This window comes from Sebastes fasciatus, chromosome 5, assembly GCF_043250625.1.
Source record: "Sebastes fasciatus isolate fSebFas1 chromosome 5, fSebFas1.pri, whole genome shotgun sequence".
Classification (NCBI taxonomy): Eukaryota; Metazoa; Chordata; class Actinopteri; order Perciformes; family Sebastidae; genus Sebastes; species Sebastes fasciatus.
The window spans coordinates 21,090,084-21,112,787 of NC_133799.1; the positions used below are offsets into that span (position 1 = coordinate 21,090,084).

At 41.5% G+C, this 22,704-nt stretch overlaps 1 protein-coding gene across 3 annotated transcripts in view; it reads right to left on the bottom strand.

Moving 5' to 3' along the window:
• Window positions 1-22,704, bottom strand: part of polrmt (polymerase (RNA) mitochondrial (DNA directed)) — a 125,561-nt gene that overhangs the window by 10,961 nt on the left and 91,896 nt on the right. For all 3 annotated transcript variants that reach the window (XM_074635679.1, XM_074635680.1, XM_074635678.1), the window contains 7 exons: window positions 21,025-21,810; window positions 20,583-20,705; window positions 19,187-19,309; window positions 17,137-17,316; window positions 15,927-16,013; window positions 13,424-13,537; window positions 3,241-3,293 (listed from right to left, as the gene is read on the bottom strand). In XM_074635679.1, the coding sequence (XP_074491780.1) occupies window positions 3,241-3,293; window positions 13,424-13,537; window positions 15,927-16,013; window positions 17,137-17,316; window positions 19,187-19,309; window positions 20,583-20,705; window positions 21,025-21,810 (1,466 nt within the window). The remainder of the gene's footprint in view (window positions 1-3,240; window positions 3,294-13,423; window positions 13,538-15,926; window positions 16,014-17,136; window positions 17,317-19,186; window positions 19,310-20,582; window positions 20,706-21,024; window positions 21,811-22,704) is intronic.

Here is a 22,704-nt window from a genome sequence, read left to right on the forward strand (position 1 = left end):
CATTTGAAATGCAGCATTTAAGTGTTTTTCAGTTACAGGGTTGTCGTTTAGTAAATCAGGCGCTGATGGCGCGGCGCTGTATTATACTTCTTTATATAGGCTTTTTTTGCCTACCAAAATGTTGTGCACTGATCAGAGGGTTAAAATATTTCAATACATTTTTTTTAGAACCACTGGTCTAACTCACTGTTTTTAGTTTTTTTTAGTTTTTATTGTTTTCAAGGTCAGACTCTTAATGGAAAGTCTTACTAACAGACTAACATGTCTAATTAATAACACTATTAGTGTCTGCATCATTCATTTTATTCAGTCCCACCTGTGCTTTCCCTGCTTTGACAAGTCAAAATCACTGCTCTGAAACTCTGCGGCTCTGTGCTTTCTAAACAATAGTCAATATGAGAGCATACAAATATAGAAGTGATTTAAAAGAAATAGTACAAGGTAATATAAATGCAGTGCTGCTGCTGCTACTGATGATGGAACTGGCAGTCAAATAAAAAAATGCATCCTGCCAATCTGTATCCCCGTGTTCCCATTACCCTGAGCCTGTGCCATTCAAATCCTCTGGGCTGCCACAGACCAGAACGCTCCTCTAATGGGAATGGAGACAGAGCGGAGAGAGAGCTTGGGCCAAACCCAGAGCTAAAACACACACACACACACACACACACACACACAGGATGCCTGTCTGTCAGTTTTGTTTACCTTCTGTCCGCTTTATTTTTGGCTTGGAAATGTAAGACTTTTATCAGAGTGCCTTTATTTCTGCTGTTTTGGGCTTGAGCTGAACAAAAAAAAGATTCCTGGAGATTTATTTTCAAGCTCACTCAGCTGTCTACACAAGACTGTCTTTCCCTTTGTGTCACACCAACATGTCGCCTTTAACTCCCATAGGCCTGGAGGTGCACAGTCCGTACTCTAAGGGTTAGCAACCACAGCTCTCTAAAGTGTAACTGTTCTCCCTATAGAGCTGATGGCTCACTTCATGTCACCAGAGATGGTGAACGTTGGCATCGGGCTGAGCATTTAATGTTCTTTTTTTCTCCACTGCAGTTTAGAGGCCTGGATAATCAGCAGTCCTCTAAAGACGAGGAGGAAAAAGCAAGAAAAGCGAGGGCTTGAAGGCTGTCACTACTCCGTCTGTGACTCTATTTACATATTTAGACGCTGGACGAGCTTTTTTTAGGATCTTTAATTACAGCGAGTGCAGTTGTGTGTGCTCCCGTGTGTGTGTGTGTGTGTGTGTGTGTGTGTGTGTGTGTGTGTGTGTGTGTGTGTGTGTGTGGAAGGAAACGTGGAGGAAAATCGACCATGGCGATTGTGTCAAGTTTAGCTCAGAATGTCAGCCTGTGAAACACTGATGCTTTCTCTTGACAGCAAATTTCAAGTTTCAGACGAGACGGCCTTTCTGAGCGGCATCCTGCCCTCTCTCTCTCTCCACCCCTCCCTCGGCTGGTTTTTAAGTATTCACACTGCTGGATCTGTAGAGCACTGTAGATGTCAGATTGAGGACAGCTGTCAGTCGCTCTCACTCCCGTCTTCCCTCGACTCTCCGTCGCTGTCTCTTTTTGTCCTCTACTCACCTCTATCACCGTTTCTCTGTCGTCTCTTTTAAAACTATATCTACACATTGTTCTCTCGCTTCCACGCCATCGCAGTCATTCACACATCCCAAACTGTCACTTATTCAGAAAATACCACAAAATCATGGTCTTCTTTATCCCAAAAGATCAAATATCATCTATTGAAGTGGACTGCCACTCAGTAAATCACAGGTGCAAAAGCAGCTTCTCTGATCAACCTATTGGCATCAAAAGGATGTAGGTTCTCTGTCGTCTGTCATACATAACTGCACTGGAGTAAAACAAAATCTAGAGGTTGAAATCCTTTTTAAGAAGCTACACAAGAACATCAGAGGCGCCTTAATATTACTTGAGGCCCTGGGGCTACGTACGTTTTGGAAGCCCTCCAATCTTTTTACAATATGCCAGAGTAACCTTAATTCAGAACCCTCCGTCAATGGACAACGACAAATAGTGAATGGAGTGTCCTCCTAATCAGTTATAAGACAATACGTCAACAATAAGTCAAAACAAAGCTAGATTATTGAGCCATAGGCCTGTGTGCATAGTGGCACCATGAGAAGATCAGTTTTTTCAAATAAAAATAGGCAAACATCAGAAGCAAAGAACCGGTATAAATCTGAGGTGGGGGTTTTGGGGTCCTCCGTCAAGAAAATTTGAAGGTTTATGACCTAAAACTATGCAATTTTCTATACTTTTGGACCATTATTATTACTATAGAAAATGCCCAAAAAGCTTATAAACAAAACTTGCTGTAGTTAAATAATTACTTTATTTACACATATCACAGCCTTCATCTGAACATTTAATACTTCTGGTAATGTTTGCCATGTGAATTCATATATTCTGTAAATCAACAGAACAGATTCAAAAAAACTTTGAAATAGTGTTTCATTAATTATATTTATTCTAGGCTATAGCCTAGACCCTGGGTTCCCAGCTCCAGACCTCCAGACCCCTTTCCTGCCCATTTTCCATCTCTCTGACCCAACAGTAAGGGCTGCCGAGGTGCATCAGGTGTGTTCAAAACTAGGGCTGTCAAAGTTAATGCGATAATAACGCGTTAACGCAGAATTTGTTTAAACGTCACTAATTTCTTTAACGTATTAACACAACTTGTGATTTTGAGGTTGTAGCGGGCTCAGTTTTAAAGCTAGAGTTAAGATACCGTCTTCTGGTTAATGAGTGCATACTATTTTAGCTGTAATATATATGCTTCTGGACAAAGGAGTTTGAACTACCTTTTTGAATTAATTTCTGAAACTTGAAGTGTAAAACTATGCTTTCAAACACTTCTGATGGGATTTCCTACTTTATGACAAATGAAAAGTTACATCGGAGTTTGAGTAGTAGTTTGAGTTTGGCAATTAGTGGAAATATCCAGTGGAGACAGAGCTTTTGTGCAGCTGAAATTCTTAAAAATGTAAGCTAATTGCCTCCAGAGAGCTCTACTTTCTACTCCCATTCACTGAAACCACAATTTCTCTTCTCAGCTGTCCTCTGTCTTTGTTCCAGGTCACTAATGTGACACTTCAGCACAAAATGTCAATGAGCACCATGAGAGGATAAAGAGGAAACATTACATCTGCTGTGGGTCGGTTTCAGTAGGAGAGTGGAGAAACAGACACAAACAGATGTCAGTCGCAGGAAGACTTACTCTTTGGCGTCGTGGGTGATCTGGAGGTTGATATGCTGCATGGTACTCTTCAGCTGGAGAAACAAAACAAAGAAAGATATCAAAAGGGTTAATAATCTCAAATCCAGCTGGTTGATAACTGTTGTAACTTAAGACCAAGTTTTAACACTGAACTTTCAGATTCTAGTTAAGATCACAAATGTTTCTACAGTAAAATGTTTTGATTGCATGTCGGTAGTTTTGCTCTAATATATTCTCTTTGCTTGCATAATAAAGACATAAAACTCAATAAGAGTATGCCACAAAATTACACCTTACTAAAAGTACTAATAGTATACAGGTATAGAGTATTATCAATACAACCCTAATGACCAACCACCGGTGGAAAAGGAAGGAATTAAGCACAGCGAGGTATTTGCCAGTCTGTGCACACTGAGAGGGCATCTGGCAAATACCTCCATCTCTGCTGTTTTCTTAATTCCACGTTATTTTCAAACACTAAGACCAACACCTAAGCCTTTGGTTCCTAGTGGAGGGAAGACTTAGTGCTCTAATCTCCCGAGCCTTGAGGGTCCATCCAGCCAGCCGTGCCACGGCATCTGTGGCAGGGCAGTCTTCCCCTGACCCTTGGACCCACGCCTGGGTGGGAACGACGGGCGACTATCACGAACCAGATAGGACTGGCAACAGGCAGCCAACTTCAACGTCAATGTGAGCATTAGTCTGTTTACCTTGCATTCAGCCTACACTAATGTATCCGAGTGTTTCTTTGTCTGTTGCTCTGCCTGAACACATATTCTTTTTTCACTGATTGAAAGCCACTTTGACACGAAAACATTTTGCCATTTCAATTCAATGATACTCAGAACGCGGCGAACACTTAGATCCATCTGTACTCTGAATTATTAAAGTGCTTTTATTGTGAAAAGTCATTAGACATGACATCAGTATTCTTAGTACTACATATCCACAATAATAAGAATACATAGAAAATGTGTTTGAGTTATTATATGCACATTATTATAGGTGCAAGGCTATCAGAAAAACAGCATTAGTAAGGAAAAAGTAACGCCCGCACACTCAATGCCACAAAAATGTATTAATGACTTCAATCCTGCTTGGATCTCTGTCAGGTCCGAATTTTTTAAAGTGGAAACTACACCAGATTTATACATCATCTACACTCATAAACAAACAAGCTCTATGATGGCAGGTGTGGTTCATCCAAAAAACAGGGTGATAAAACATCCACAAACAATTATTCAATAAAGTACATAAAAAAACAGTAGTACAAAAGCCATGTTATTTATAAGCATTATGTCATATTCATGAACACATATCAGAAACTACATTCGTTCAAACGCTCTAATGTCGTTGTTAAATAACTCTGACGTCCCTGGGCTGCACCAATGTGGCGTAAACAAAGTGGTCGAGTGGAGTGATAACAATTCCCTTGATATTAACACTAAGTCCACCATCTGACTCTCATAAAGTTCCTGTTGTTATCCATAAAGAAAAAATCAAGCCGGTACTATCATATACTGTCAGTACTTGGGTGTAATGATAAACCATCTGTTATCCTGGAAAGACCACACTGAATCTGTCTGCAAAAGGACAAAACAAAGAATTTATTTTTCTCCGCCGCCTTAGATCTTTTGGGGCGAGTAGACAAATTCTTCTTTTGATCTTTACTTCTGTAAGTATGAGTGTTCTAAAGTATTGTAATACCACATGGTACAAGTGTCTGTCCACCACTTTAAAGTCAAAACAGCTCCACCAAATGTAAATCTGATCAATCAGCCTACCATAATAATATACTAACGCTGGGTAACAACATTGTCTCTGACCCCAACCATGTCCTGAACAAATTGTTGCCATCACATCGGAGATACAGGGTTCCACAATTCAATAGGGTTAGATTTAAGCACTCTTTTGTGCACCAGTCAATCCTAAAATTAAATATGGAGCCTAATTGCAGATCAAATGTACATCGAAGGGTCTTGAATATATTGTCTGCAGTAATTGTAAATGTACAGTATGTATCCTTGTTTATTGTCTTCAATTTTTTGTCAAATGGAGCTCCTGAAATGCAAGAACAATTTCAGACCTAAGCTGAAAAAGTAATATCATCATCTTCATCAAAAAATATTCTATTAAGTTAGACGAAAAAAAGGAAAGAAGAAATCTTGAGTACATGTACAGAAATTGAGTCTAAACATCCTTCTAGTTTTTGTGGCATGGAGTAGTGTGCAGGCGTTACCTTGAGTTTGTTTGTTCCCAATTATTATCAGGCTCACATGAGGACAAATTTGCATTCATGTCTTTGTTTTTAGGTCAAATATATGGAACTGCATCACAAACAGGCAAAATAAAGAAACAAATCAACTCATATTGGGCAGCATGGCGGCTCAGTGTTTAGAGCTGAGCCTTAAAGTGTGGGGTTTATATGTCCTGTTTGCGTGGGGTAGGATAGGCGGAAAGGAAATAGATGGATCAACTCATATTAGTTGTGTGTTTGCTTTATACTTCCACTGACCGACTGTAAACAAATTCCAAATTCGTTACGAGATGGGGGCTTTGAATTCAACTCCTTTATTATCCGTAATACAAACAACTCCTCTGAACAGGAGCGCAGGAGACCGCAGCATGACCGCAGCCGTTCTGACACCCTTAGAAACCTTTAATAATGTGTTTGGTGCTAATGTACAGCTCTTTTGTTTTATCTTGCTTGTTTCTCTGTGGGATGAACACCGAGGACACGCAGGCCCTTTGAAGTGCACATCCCTCCGCAACGTGAACTATTCCCCATTCCCATTTGTGATCTTTCCGAGTCTATAATGACCTCCTGGAAAGTTGGAAACCAGACATTTCATGTGGGATTCTCTCCTGAGTGCTGTAAAGGTTTTAGGATGAGTGCATTATTTTGTGGAGCCTTTTACATGTTTAAAGGGGAAAAAATGCACCCTAGAGTAGAATTACACAGTGCTATCAATGATTCTGTTTACTGATTTTTAAAAACACAGAGCTGGAAATCAGGACATAAAAACCGCCATTTATAACGACATCAGGTGACACTTTTTGAAATTGATCCACTGACATATTGACAGAGACATATCATGTTGCAAAAAAAGAAATGCAAATTAGGCGTGTTTCCATCAACTGGTATTGAGCGAATAAACTCGGCTTGTTGGCTGCAGCGTAGTTTGGTAGTAATAGGCTACGCATGGCTATAATCCGCCAGTAAACAGAGTAGAAGAAGTAGAGGTTGCGAACCGGAAACAATACAAGTCGGCTTGGTCATCTAAACATCTATGAGAGAAAAATGGAGAGAGGTCGTCAGGAATTTGTTTCAATTGGGCGAGTTTTAATTGTTCTTTCATGTCAGCTAGTATTGGACATGTTTCATGTTATCTGGCAAAGACAGGCATTTGCTTATGGGAATATCTGGCATATTTGGCAAAAGGTGCACATACCATTTAGCGCATCAACTCTTTTGACAAAGGCAAAAAAACACCTCAAGCAAGCGTAGAACCTTTTTTTTCTTTTTTACAATTTGAGGAAGTTTTATCAAATCTTGACGTTTCCATACAGCTGTTCTAATGTGATACTTCAAAAATGTGAATTCAACAATACAAAGAATCTACATATGGTATTGAACAAATGAAAACTTTGACCTGATGATGACGCTAGATGAAAAGCTACGAGGTCACCAAGGTTATTATTATTATTCATCTAGAGGGGGGCATGAATGTCTGAACTAAATTTCATGCCAATCCATACAACTGTTTTGGAGAAATTTCAAAAAAGCTAAAATTAACCAACCGTGGTGGCTCACAAAAATCATTAGGATACATTGTCTGCGAATGATGAATGTCTGTCCAAAACGTGTGCCAATCCGTCAAGTAGATCTCGAGATATTACAAGTGAAAACTTTAATCTGCTGGCAGCGCTAGTGGAAAAGTCAAAGTCAGTAGGATTTATCCTCTGGGGACCTTTGATGTCTGCACCAAATGTCATGGCAATCTGTACCAAAAATGTCGATGATGGTGCAAGACGACTACTCACGCCACTAGCTGTATGAAATAGTATTAGTATAAAAATAACTCAAGCGCACTAAGATAATGTTGCAGATTACACTTTTGTTACATCATCTACTTCTCAGAAATGTTAATTATAGAGGAGTACAGCATCAACAAAGCACCTCCTCCACCTTTTTTTCTACTCTATGACAACCTTGTAAAAATTAAATACTGAAATTATTAACTGGATGCATTCAAAAGGGCATGGATATAAAGGGATTAAAGTGACAGGTGTTCATGTGGTTGAAAGTACATTAAAGCCAGCTTCAAGGATCCAGCGAGCTACTCGGTTTGGCGATTCCAGTTGAAAGTTTGAAAGTCGCTGTGTGATGAATGACAGAATCAAACAATTATCGAGAAATGGTTTTAAAATAGAAGCGTAGTGGTAAAACCCCATTAGTTTCTGCCATGGCTGCTATCTCATCCATCATTGCTCTAGGAGGACTTGTGGGGGGGAAACTGTCCATCAACCCCCTCTTTACATCCCGTCTTGTGTGCTAACGGATAGGTTAGGAAAGGTGTCGCTGTGACGCAAAAAGGTGTGAGGGTGAAAGGGATGGAGGTTACCTTTGATGTGAGTAATGGACTGCCACGCTGTAAATGAGGTCACTACCCTACACGGTACATTATAATGCATACGTGCATGATTTGTGTACAAGGCCTGACTCAAACCCTGAGAGGCTGTGATGAATGAGACCTTGGCTAACCCTGCTGTGTGTCTGTGGGGAATAGGCTCCTGCAGTCTAAATCACATGAGAGTGGCAGCACAGATGGTCATGGATACAACAGCCATCACTAACCACATATAAGCCGTGCTGCCAAGAGGGGAATCCCCATTCATCACATAGTGGTTAATAACACACGTCTCATCCATTCAAGTGGAAGCAGCTCTGCGTCACACCTCCTTTCTCTGCTGTTCCGGGTCACCTGGTCCTCCCCCTCGCCTTCTAGCCCTGAAGACAGCTGCAATACACCCCCTGAGTCTCGCCACACTTCCACTGACCTTTTCCAGACCTTCTTTCTACCAAACTTTCCACTCGGGGGTGTCCTTGAAACTCAAACTGCATTCATTATTTTACCCCAAAATGCCACAAGATTCTGCAAGATCAGCGAAACGCCATGCTACCCCTGGGAAAGGCTCGCTTCTGTTCCAAGACAAAGAGAGGCATGGAGGGCATCACGCCGACATTTAGAGATATGTAGTTCCCCAGAATTAGAAAAGCCGACTCACTCCGATTGTACAAGCCCCGAAAATGTTTCCAAGTCTGCAGTAATCCTGCTTCTACACAAAAGAAAAGCAGACCAGACAGACAAAGCATATAATCTATTTAGCAAAGAGATGCAAAACGACTACCAAGAGACACACAATGACCACAGAGACACAAAACGACCAGAAAGAGACACACAACGACCACAAACTACCACAAAGAGTACAAAAACCACTACAGAGACACAAAATGACCACAAAGACTTACAAAACAACTACAAAGAGACACATAACCACAACCACACTCAAATTGACCACAAATGACCATAAAGAGACACAAAACAACAACAAAGAGATGCAGAACTACAAAGAGACACAAAATGACACAAACGGATGCAAAACGACCACAAAGAGATACAAAACAACCACAAAGAGACTCAAATTGACAACAAACGACCATAAAGAGATGCAAAACGACCGCAAAGAGACACAAAACAACAACAAAGAGATGCAGAACAACTACAAAGAGATGCAGAACAACTACAAAGAGACACAAACGACCACAAAGAAATGCAAAACAACCACAAAAAGACACAAAACCACTACAATGAGACACAAAATGACCACAAAGAGACATAAAAACGACCACTGGACTCAAAGTGACCACAAACTGCCATAAAGAGATGCAAAACGACAACAAAGAGACCACAAAATGACTACAAACAAATACAAAGTGACCACAAACTGACAGAAAACAACGACCATAGATGCAAAATTGCCATTGTCTCATAATCTGTCCATGATTAGGAAGATTATTTTTTTTAAACTTTCATTTAAAACGTATTACATCTTATGGCTTATACCACATTATACTAAACTGTTCTTTAATGTTGACAGTTGACTATACCAAAAAATATTCACAAAGCTTAGCTGCCCAGGGAAATCACCAATTACTACCAAAAACCAAAACCGAACTGAATCTTTCCACATAGCGGACATTAGATCACCCAGCTTTTAGTCACGCTATAAACTCACAAATCCAGTCAAATCCGGCCAATCCAGCGGATGACTCCCTTGTGTCACCATCCCCTGAGCGTGAGATTTCACTGTAACCTTGCCCGGGACAGGAGAATGAAAAATAAACACGGAATCTGAGCCAGAGTGACCTCTGATCCGATTAGCATCTCCCAATCCTGTTAAGCAACCTCCCTGATGTATATGCATGCTCCATTCAGCGACTCCATCCTACTCTAATTTCCTCACTTCACATCAGCTATGGAAAATACTAGACTCGGCATTTTGTACTCATCTCTGTATGCACACTGAAAAGAACCAACAAAGAAAAAATGCTAAAAGATACACACACATGCACACACACTTCTTTCTGATTATGTGACACTGTAGCAGCTACTTTCTCTCCACTCATTGGTTTCCTTTCCGTACATCGCACTTCATCTTCCTGCTCTATCTCGAGTCTAATTACTAACGACCCCCAGAAACACTGTGGCCTTGGATTTAAGAGGCAGAGAGGAGACTGGGAGATTGAATTTAATCCAGCCACGCAGGGAAAAGGTGACCTTTCTGCAAGTTTCATTGTTGTTGCCCAGTGATGCAACTGGATTAGAGAATTAATGCAGGGGATAAAAAAAAAAAAAAGTTATCTGTGAAATGTAAGCTAAAAACATCATCATCTCTGGCATCATCACCGGCTAATCAGCTTCCTTGTCCCTGCTGGACATTGAAAGAAGCAGATCAAATCGGGGGGAACTCGCCCTACTACATGGACAGAGAGAGATGCACCCTCAGGGGACCCACCATCTGTCACCATCGCTCTCTTGCACCTTCTTATGAGGTGTCACTCCCCCTCTGAGCCAACCTTCTGCTTGATGTCAGACTAAAAGAGCAGGCAGCATGCCGCTCTATGTGCTAGCTGTGTTTGGCTATATGTCCGTCTCTTCCTCTCACTTAATTAATGAGATTGAGGATATAGAGGTCAAAATAGATTTTATATAATTATCACACACACATGCAGGCTTTTCTTTCCATGTATACACACAAACACACCTACAAAAGCATGCTATCTGCAGATGTGCTGGCACACAGACATGTTGTGCTACTGCCAGGATCTCCATAGTGACGGACAACTCTACTCTGTTGTTGAGCTCCATTAAAGTTGAGCCACTCACAGAAATCACAATACACCATCAGTGGTGCACTCGAGCAACAAACCCATCGTACATTCCAGCCGCAAAGCCTCCAGTGCTTAAAGCTACACGATAGGTTGGGTGTCCTGCATAGAAGAAGACCGAAACATTCATTGTTTTAGGGAGTTGGAGAAGAAAAAGAAAGTAGACTGAGGGAGGGGAATAAAGAGAGGGGGGAGTGAATTAAAACAGCAAACACAAAAATAAGATGGGAATAATTTGGGTTTAAAAATAGTTTGAGGCCAACACAAAGGGATGGGTTGTAGACACACTAAACCCAAAACCAGACTACAGATTATCTCACAATCTTTTTGCTTGGAGATATTAGGGGCCGTACACATGCCACGCCTAAAAGCGCTTTTGTCCTTTTATCCAAGGTGCTTGGGAGGTTACACTCCTGTCGCGCCTGCCGTTACTAAGCAACCAAAACCTGCGTGCTGCGATGACGATTATGAAGTTGCTGAAGTAATTTAGCAGTAAAAGCCTCGCTGACTAAACTCAAAGTCAAAATAAAGATAAATGGATTTCCAGCACCGTCAATCCCGAATAGTAACTTTACTGCTTGATTTGTCCGTGTCAGTTTGCTGACCTTTCAACCGGATGTTGTGACGTCCTCGGACGGAAAGGGGGAAGCAAGTAAAGTCCATGGGACAGATAGTAAAGCTCTGGGTAGCCCTGCTCTAAAGTTCTCCTCCATGTTTTTACTGTAGACTGTCATTTACGGAAGAAAGAAAAGATATCTGCCAGCTGTGATTGGTAGTTCCTCCTCACATAACATGCGGTGCGTGCTGCAGTATATATCTCGCGCAGTGCTTGGGAACGCTTGCGCGCCGTGACGGCATCGCTCTAGCATTTGGGTGTGCCTGCCGCGCATCTACATTGACAACAATAGATTTGAGCGAGCAAAAAACGTGACATGTGAACGGCCCCTTAGTCTGGAAAATAAATCCCTTACCCCTGACAGGTAGCCAGTCTACCACAGAGCTACAACCTCAAGAGTCATCATTTTTTTCCGGATAGAAATCCTGAAGCCTTTTTGAAAACGTGGACAGCCCAGTGAGTGTTGAGTGCATCCAGTCACGTTTGTGCCGAGAAGAAGAGCACTTGTCAATTATCCGTTGAAAACAGGCTGATCGAAATACATGCACAGTAGTGTTGGCCTATGCACGTTGGCAGTGCCCGTAATGCAAGCAAATGCTTATTGAGCCTCGCCAGACCACAATGAGTGAAGCAAAAAATGTGTGGGCAGACTGTGTAAGGACGACAGCTTGCTCTCAGTGGATCAAAACACAGAATGTTAACTAGATTTATAGCTTGTTATAAGATGACAGCCATCAGGAGAACTGCTGTTCTTAGTGTTATTATATTTGTGTGTAAATACTCATTGGACTCATATGCGTGGTAGCATACCGTAGCTTAAAACCAACCAGCTGACTCAAAGCTGACTGGCCACCCTGATTTATTATCAGCTTCATCAGAAATTCCATCAAAGTCCAAATGAAATATAATGAGTGGAAATTGCACTGTGAAATTATTATTATATCAAAAGATGATGATTCAAAGCATCTCACCACCGAACAAAAAGACAATGAGGGGTCCAAATCCAACACATATTACATTATAAGAGCACTAAGCTGGTACACACAGGGGATTCTATTATTAGTCAGTATGCCAACAGAGAGATACATGAGCATAAATGTATATACTGGTACTTATGCTAGTCAAAAAAGTGTAGACAGTGTGTGCTATGAAATTATGTCAGTTGTGGGAGTATTGAGATTGGTGTGAAAGGTGAAACTAAGAGTGAAGAAGAAGAAGACACAAGGTGCAGATACAAGAGGAGAACTTCAGAAAGGTCTGAAAATACAGAGAAATGAAGACAGGCCAGTAATTGGCTAAGCTGTCTATCATACGGTGTATGAAACTACTACTTGGAAAATGTTTTTAATCACCAAATTAGAAGAGCTTTGCTAACATAATACTGCAGGGAGGAAGAGTAAGCAGCAAAAATAACGGGGGACTTTTATTGATAAGAATTTATAGGAGGTTTTATGTGTTTATCCATCATTTTACAACCGCTGCTTTGACCACAAAAAATATATCCGATCACTATCTGATCAGGCAGGTCGCATTGAAGTGTCAAGTGTAGACACACATATGCGGACCCAGCTGAGATATGATCTGATGCATCCGATCACAAAAGTCGCATTGAAAACACAACCTTAGAGAGACGAGTAGAGAACCCCCACACATGCCTTATGCCGACCTTACACCAAACGACTTTTCAAGCGATTTCACTGTCGCAGACACATTTCCGATGTCGGAATAAAATCACGAGAGTTTTGCTAAAGTTGCAGCGCACTCCCGTGATGTCGATTGTTCAGTGTAAGGTTGTCATAAAACTGTCTTAAGTCAGTGTTTTTCTCATCTCGACGTTCTGATAAAAAACAAACAAGTTTAATATCATCCTAAATTCAATGACGCGAACATTGTCAACAGCCAATAGTTGTGCTCTCTCCAGAGCTGCAGTAATTCATGTCCACTTCTTTCTCAACAGTTTTCCTTCTTGTAAATTTCCACCAGGAGCAGGATGTGACATAATCTAAAAAGGAATCTAGTTGTAATCTTGTGTCATTGTGTCAACTAGTGACTCTGCAAAATCCCCAGTCTTTGCAAGTCTCCTAGTGTAAGGTAGGCATTAGTATGAGACTTACCACTTGGTTGCGTTTGCGGTGGTAAGGCTGAATGACGGGTAAACCCAGGGGTGTCACCCACTCCACAGTGTGGCCGGACTTGGAGATGAGCCTGGCGCTCTCTGTCAGCCAATCCTGCAACACATGGATGCCAGCAGAGGTAAATTGAGGACACACAATGGATTGAGGAGCATACTCAGAAAATATGCAAAGCCATTCACCAATAGAGAGTGTGAGTCTGCCTATTTGTTGTGTTTCTAAGTGTGTGTATGAACAGAGCAATCCAGTTCAAATCAGAGAGTTTGGACAGTTGGGTGATGGATTTAATTAATCAGGCTACAAATATAAAGACACAAACTGAAAATAGGAACTTTCTCTCCACAGCATCAACAGATGATCTATGCATTAAGGTCTGCTGTTCTACTTCCCAGAGCAGCAAACAGTTGTTGATAACATGCAGAGGAACAGGTGAGGAGTTGTTGCTTAACTCTAAAAATGAAGCTGTGTCTGACACAGTTTATCTCCAAGAATAGAAGCCATATTAATGCCCCACAAGTGCCTCCTCACACATGCAGGCACACAGAGAGCTGTAGGAAAGATATATATGTATGTCCTAACAACTCGAGGTAGCAGACTGGCCCAAAGCATCTCCATTCATCATCACCTCCCTCCTTATACACCCAGGTACAATGAAATGAAGATAGCATGAAAGCAAAGAAACGGGAGTGAGAGATTAGCTGGCGAGGAAGCTGGAGGTGACTGATCAATCAATACTGATTGATAAAGAGGCAGAGAGAGGAGGAGAGTGAAGAGTGGACAGACAGTGGGAGCACAGTTTGAAGAGAATGAGTAGCTGTGTTGGCAGAATAAATGGGAAATGTACAGAGAGCGTAGGAGAGGTCAGAGATGACAGCACCGGGGATGGATCAGCTGCCTCTCCCTCACTCATACTTCAACTCACCGCTGCGAAATACAAGAGGATGTGACCTATTTAAAAGCAGCAGGTGCACACACACACACAAACACACAGAGCAGCATCAGGTCGACACCAAGGTAAGACAGGGAAGGGGATTTTTCATCTCAGACTGGGCCATCCCCACACATTCCCCAAAGGACACACACACACTAGCAGTGGGTGGTGTTTCTATTTGCTCGCCAGACTCCTCTCTGCCTGTGGAGATAATATACAATCCCCCACCAGTTGCCCGTCCTAAATCTATAAATGGAGTCTATGTGATGAATGGGTGCCGTTCCCAGGGTAATACTGAAGTAAACTAGTCATCAATAAAAAATAAAATACCATCCTATATAGAGTAGTAGGTTAGTAGTCAGAAACTGGAGTAACCTTCTCATATCCTTTCTCTTTTTCCTAAGATTTTCCCCGGAATAAAACAATGTCATTTTGTATTAATTAAAAGGCAAAAGGGGACTTAGTTATGTTATTTAAGTTATCTTATTAAGAGTTAGTAAGTGAGTTAGTTAGTTATGTTGGGTTTATAAATAGTGGTTGATTTCAAGGGAAATTTAATTGAAAAAAAAACAAAAAACAGTAAATTAAAATGTAATATTCATTCAATATTGGAAACTGTATTCTTCATATATGTTGAACTGTTTGTTTGTCTTTCGACAATTTTTACAATTTTGCATGTTAAGCTGACCTGCTGTGGAAGACTCTAGGTTACACTCGCAATTAAATGGAATTGAAGGAATACTTCATGCTTAAAATGACCATTTGTATTTCAATTACTCATCACGTATTACCTTGAATTCTTAAGATCTTTAACCTTAATATTTAAAACTTTAGATTCGTCTGGACTCGCACGGACAAATAGTTCGCCTGCGCAAGCATGAGATGGTAGCGGCGGAAGTGTTTTAAATAGTAAGATTTCGGCGAAAATACATTTGGGAAGTAGTGAGCATACGACTGGATAAATGAGATTTGGATTATACTGCAAGAGTTGTGTGAGTTTGTAAACAAATGTTTTAATATAGTTTTGCAGTTGTTAAACGCGGCCTCCATTTACTTCAATTCATCAAGACTTTTCTCCTTTTTCATTAGTTTCTGAATTCTCCGTTCGCTGTGGAGGCATGCGATAAAAACAAAGTTTTCTTCAAGAGCTCAAGGTAACACGCGGTGAGTAATTGATATACAAATGATCATTTTAAGGGTGAAGTATTCCTTTAAGTTTAAGTGTGTTAATTGACCATTGTCTCTATTTTCCCCATAAAAAGTACCAAATTACATTGTCCGTTATAGAAAAACTTTTATCAGGAAATGACAAAAACCTAAAATACATTTAGCAGAATACACGTTACTCTATACGAGGGGTTAGGATTTACTGAATGTGTGGATGTAGATTCTAGTGAAAATAAAAGGAGCAACTGTATTTTTAGACAATATTTTTACTGAATGTCAGCCCTGTTATGCAATTAGTAACAAACAAATGTGAGTTAATATTGGTGGTGATTTGTTAGATGAGAAAACTTGTACGTATTTGACTTTCTGTAGGTGCAATGAACCCACCTGGATCTCTCTGGTCCCTGTAAACATCTCCTTTAAGCCGCTGAACACCATACGCACCAGGTAATGAGATGCATCCCATACATGCTCCTGGAAATACATGAAACACGTGATTATGTTTGTGTATTTTTTCCACACAGTCACACACATTAACTCTTTGCTCCACTGCATTTCTCATTAAAACAAACTATTGATGGTTATTTTTCCACTTAGTTATTATTAGGGATTAAATGTATAATGCAAATAGAAGTGATAAAAGCTGCAGCACTGAATGAGCGTGGTATATTTCTCATATCATTACAGCGATATGATCTCCTCCTCCTCATCCCCCTCCATCCATCCTCCTGTAATCAATCACAATTACACTCCCCCCTAATTCCCTGTTTAAACAATTAGGGACATTATGCAGAAGTCATTTAGCACAATCCTCCGGCTGCAAGATAGGAGATACGCTGACAGCAGGATCATGCCGATCCCATCTACACAGGCAATGAGATTAACGCCAACTACTGTAAGGAAGTATATAGCTATTTGACAGATAATAAGCACTACAGAGCTGTAAGAAGATTAAATGCCTCCATTCTCCTGCCATGGTGTCATTTTACAGAATGGGTGTGCCCATCAGAGAGCCATTTACGTCCAACCAAAATCAAAGCGCAGTGGTTCTGAACTAAAAATAGATTCATAATGACTGCGCACAGGATATCAAATATATCTATTGTTGTATTACACGCCTGGCTTCCCTGATACAACCATGCAATATCTTATTTCACTGCAATACGATAATACATAAATAAACTTGACTAAAAGAAACTTTAAAGCTCACTTGGAGACAGTGTGGCGGGACTCTTAATGTCAAGGTCGAAGCTACTGGAATCCCTTTGGGCGGACGATCAAAGGTGCTGAAATTATATGCAGTCGCTGTGATAAATGCCTCCATGCACATGCAGGAGACAATGGAGCAATAATATCCGAGGAGGAAAGACCTCAGCAGAGAAGACCTTGTACTTCATTACGAGTCTGTCTGGGCTCAATGTGTGTAAGAATATATAGCCTGAGAGGAAGGCGTAAGGGGAGACCCATATAGAGGAGATCCTGTGCTAACAGGCCACTCGGTCATACCACGCTGACGCTGATACAACACTAAAAATAAAACAGTATGCAGTGCGAGGGAAGCCCCCATCCACCACCACCACCACCACCACCACTGTACCTTGGGGAACTCATCAATCTCCTTCAGTCTTTTCTCTATCTGTAGGCGTCCCCCGTAGCGCGTGACCCCGTACACGACCGTCATCACGGTCTGTTTGACCACCTTCCTGCTGATGAAGCCCTCCAGCACCTGGGCGGTCTTCATACCACTCGCTGCGTCCCGCGCTCTGAACTCCTCGACCTGAAACACATGGACATGTAGAAGGTACACGCAGATGTGTCATTTATGCAAATATCAAAACAGCCTCCGTTCAAAATGTGTCATTTGGAGGATATTTTAATGCTCATCCACAAATCCACATACATATAATTTAAACTTAAAACCTTAAAAAACACCTAAAACTTAAACTTTATTTCAATCGTCACATACATAGTCTACATACATGAAATTTGACCTCTGCATTTAACCCATCCTAAGCATTTAGGGGCAGTGGGCTGCTGTAAAGCGCCCAGGGAGCAACTTGAGGTTGAGTGTCTCGCTCAAGGACACTTCAACATGCGGACAGGAAGAGCCGGGGATTGAACCGCCAACCTTGGGATTAAAAGACGACCCGCTCTATCCCTATCAAATGTCTGTCTTTTAGTCAAAGTTAACACGATAACGCGTTAACGACAATTTGTTTAAACGCCACTAATTTCTTAAACGAAACTTGCGTTAAAATATTTTTTAATTAAGCTCTTAAAAATCCGACGGCCCACCATTGGGCCCGGCCATTATTTGATCTTTCGGGGGTCGTAGCTGGCTCAGCTAGAGTGAAGATACTGGCATCATATGAAACTAAACCTAAGGAATCCATTGGTAACCACAATGTCATACTAGCTTGTTGCGAAGGAGGTTAAATAACGCTCCAAACTTGCGCTAAATTTTGGCGAGGAAAAACTTGCATGTCCATTTTCAAAGGGATCCCTTGACCTCTAACCTCAACATATGTGAAGGTTACTGGACAATATGTGTCATTGTTTTGTGTTGGTAATTGATTTCCAATAATAAATATATACATACATTTGCATAAAGCAATCATATTTGCCCACTCCCATGTTGATAAGGGTATTAAATACTTGACAAATCTCCCTTTAAGGTATATCTTGAACAGATAAAAAAGCTGCAATTAGTTTGCAATTAACTATGGACAATCATGCGATTAATCACGATTAAATATTTTACTCAATTGAAAGCCCTACTATTTTTAAGTGACCAAAAATCAAAACACCAAGATAAGAAAAGAAAAGCAGCAAATGATCACAGTTTAGAAGCTTCAATCAAAAAATGTTTGGCAAGTTCTCCTTAAATATGACTTAGCCAACAGTCAATTCAATTTCTGTTGATCAGCTAATGGAGTTATCAACTAATCGTTCCAGCGGCTCTACTAGATTTAACATCGTCTACAATAATATGACCGTTGCCACCGTTACTTATTGTACAGCTTATCTTTACAAGTTAACAAGATTTATTTTTCCAGCTAGCTGGCTATTTCACCAGCCTGATATGATCTACAATATCTTCTTACAACAACTGTAATGGTAAAAATACATCAGTGAGATAGTGTCCTGCACTCTCAGTCAGCCCCTCGCTCACTGACAACACCACGATGTACTTTGTAATTACAGTCACTGCCGATGATACGTCCTGGGACAGACTCTTTTCCCTCAGCACACTGTGATCCCTCCTGTACTGAAATGTCAGTACATAACAATTAGCTTCAAATTGTTTCTGCTTAAAAATACGCAGGTTCAGAGCAAGCTGGGTTCTTTGATAAATATGTATGCACACATGCCCCTTCAGCCTTTGGATATGTGAGTCTACTTTCACTGCACTTTGATGCAAGGCATGAGAAACTAACCTTTTAATGCACGACCTAAAAAGAGAAACTTGAAATATATTCTCAATGACTTATCTGTCACTCACTACGGGATACAGTGACTCATCTGAATATTAAAAGCTGAGCAACTACTGTACAACCTACGTCAACCGCACTTCAGTTGCCCATGCAGTTCAAAGAAGGGGAACAAAAACAAGGCAAACCAAAAACCAGCCCACTGGTGCTGCTGACCTGCTGTGCTACTCCGCTGTACACATCCTGGGGCACGTCACAGGGCATGAGGTTGACTGATGTTGCACCAATAACATCTCTGCCTAGAGCAGCGTAGTGCTGGAGACCATTACAGGAGCCGTCCTGGAGGAGAGGAAAGATTAAAGCGGTGATGTGGAGGAGGAGAGAACAGAAGCAGAGGAGGAATTACAGGATCGGCACACAATGGGAGGAAAGGTTACAGGTGAACAAAACAAAGAACGGATGATTTAAAGAAGGAGGAAGTGAAAGAACAAGAAAGAAACTGAAGAGAAACAAGGGAGAAAGGGCGATATTTAACACATAAGCATCGGCTCAATAGATGAGGAAAAAGATTTGCTTGAGGCCGTTAGTTCATAACAACATATTTCCATGTCTCACAGCCCAAAGCCACAAAGTGAATATTGCCCTTAAAGGGACAGTTCAACCCTAAATCAAAAATACTTATTTTTCCTCTTACCTGTAGTGCTATTTATCTTTATAGATTGTTTTGGTGTGAGTTGCCGAGTGCTACAGGTATCGGCTGTAGAGATGTCTGCCTTCTCTTCAGTATAATGGAACTAGATCAGCTTGTGGTGCTCAAAGCGCCAAAAAATAGCAATGTCTCTGTCTAGAAATCATGACCCGATTACTACAGATTATCCGTAGTTTAAGTATAGAGTAGGGGTGTGGGAAACTATCAATACACATGAGTATCCCGATATTGTGTTTTGCGATACTGTATTGATTCTCCAAAACACTACAGATTTTTAATCAACTTCTTACAGACGGCCCGCTGTCAAGCCCGGCGGCTATTTCATCTTTTGGAGGTTGTAGCAGGCTCAGTTTTAAAGCTAGACGCACGAGTCTCCTCTTTACAGACATAACGACTTTATGATCATCACATGCAGCCTGATGAGCAGACGGTGTTGCTTTACCCTAAAACATGGTAAACGTCTCAGATTATGCTTAAACCTGTAAATCACTGGATTCAGTTAGAGGGCTTCATAGTGTAGTAAATATAAAAAACAACACTGGCACTATTCTAGAGGATTTGTCTGCTGCTGTGGTTTGTACCTCAGAACAGGATAGCTGAATCTGGGGTCTGGTCGGTAAGATTAGGGCTACAGGTTTATGACAGATAACATGAAATGGCCCCAGATGGCTGGGGAGGTCTTGCCTGTTTAACTTTGATGTGCTTTCTAAAATAGCTCTATAAAGCATGAATGAATGGCACACCTTTATTTTAGGAGGCTGTAAACTGTAAACTACGATCAGCCCAAAGTGTTAATATGTAGTTAGACAGATTTATCTTACATCTGTAGGACATCAAACATGTGTTTCAAATCTCTATACAACTCTGTCAACAGATAAATAACTGTGTTGTTTCATGGTGTACCTGGTGAACAGGAAAATGAGAGATGAACTGTGTTGGATCAGGAGATCTCACAGCGTTGGCTATCTCCATGCAGCAGCCCAGAGCCTGCCACGGCTCATCTGTATTCATCCACCACATCTTGCCCTGAGAAAGACAAACACAAGCACATGACACATTATCCTGCATACATAAACACTGCCGGAAAAGCATTTTCACTTTTTGTTTTGACAGATATCCATATCCCCTTTAGGTTTTGTTCACTGCTTAAACTGACCTTTCCTCCAGTAAGACAGAAAAAGGATATGCTATAATAATCTGCATATTTCCGAAATTTAAAATAGTAACTGTTTTGGTATTTCTGCAAAATTGAATAGCGTATACTTCAAAACTAATAAGTTCTAACAAGAAATGACATGTGGAACTATGAATGTATGGTTGGACAAAGCTATAAAGACAAACTGACATTGAGAGGGTTGTCGGCAGAGTCCAGTACGTCCTCCATGATAGTGTTGGCGTACTCCAGCCGTCCCTCTAGTGAGCTCCTCTTCTTCAGTCCTGTCAGATTGACTAAGTGGATCTTTAGCCAGTCCAGTCCCTTCGGACCGAGGGGCTTCCCCTCTGCAAACACAAGGACAGCCCGTGTGACATCACTTCCTAGGTGATTAAAGTACGGAGGACAGGGGTAGGTACGTCCCCGGAAGTCCATGTTGTGAGGGAACCAGAAGATCTCATCACGCATGTGGTTGGCGATGGAGAGTTTATATAGAGCACTCATACGCAGGCTGTGCATCTCGCTGCTTTTCTTCTTGGCATTTATCACCTCCCTCTTCATGAGGGCTTTCTCAGAAGCGGTATAAGCGGGATCTTGGGCGTTGAAGTGGGGTATTACGGGGGCTTCCGACATAGGAGGAGGGATGTCTAGCTTATCGTTACCCCGATCATTGAAGATGGAGATGATAATATCCAACAAGGGTTTGTTGATACGCCAGGCACAGTTGCCCAGCTGGTTGAGAGAGTCCAGGACAGCGTGGAGGTTCTGGCATCTCTCCAACAAAACCTCGTGTTGTGTGGCCCCTTCCACTGTGCGCATCAGCTTGGTAGGTGTCAGCAGGTAGGCTCCAAACTTGGCAGACGTCCAGGGCACAGGAGGGCAAAGCATCGGCATCACATAGGAGTCAAAGGTCAGCCTGGTCTCCGTGGCCTGCTGCTGCATCTGAGACAGGATGGGGTGAGGTTTGATGAAGCCGACCTGGAGGATGAAGCATCAGAGGAAATCCCATTAGAAGCAGCAATGAGCAGAAAAAATGATTTGAATGTAATTCTGATAAATAAATACCAGTAGATCAGATACATATTCAAACTGATTCATAGAAGAACAATCAACAACTTCTGCACTGAGTACAGACCCAAACAACCAGGCCAAACACAAGTTTCCACTTACTCCATTCAAACAACTGGTCACCAGTGAATATCTTCAAAAGACTACGATAGAAAACTGTAGCTCCATAAACCTTACCGCTAAATTGGTTTGTCCCATTGTCCTAAAAGTGGTCACTGAAATGTTGCTTACATACTTGAGCTTCCACATCGCAGATGATCTGGAAGAACTTCTTTCTTTTCTTTATTTAAAGCTGCTACGAGGAACTTTAATTTTGTGTTTACTTTGGCGGTCCCTGTGGACGAAAGCGGTAGTGTTTCCGAGCACCAGAGTCCCTTCAGAAAACCTCTCATTTTACTGCAGCAGGGTCTGACAGTCTGCCTCAAGCAGTCCTGATTCTGGTTCTCCCGTGCCTTCCTTCCCTCCAGCAGGCCCAGCAAAACGGACTGGGCCTCCAGCAGCGTGCGGTCGGTGTTGGCTTCCAGCGTAAACCGAGGGAGCAGCGAGGCGAAGCTCTGCTCCTGGCATGGAGCTCTCCACCTCCTGCTGGAGTTCCGACTGCGGGTTTAAGGCGGCAGCGAAGCCGGATCTGGGTCTGTCAGCGGTGGGCTGGTCGCTGCCGACCCAGTGGAACCGACGAGAAGCATTAGGAATAACTATAAATAAATAGCCAATCTTCTCGCTGATGCTCTTGTTTGCTAACGTAGGTCAGTTAGAGGCATCAGTATAAAATTGAGACTGTTTCATAACCAGTTGAAAGTTCCT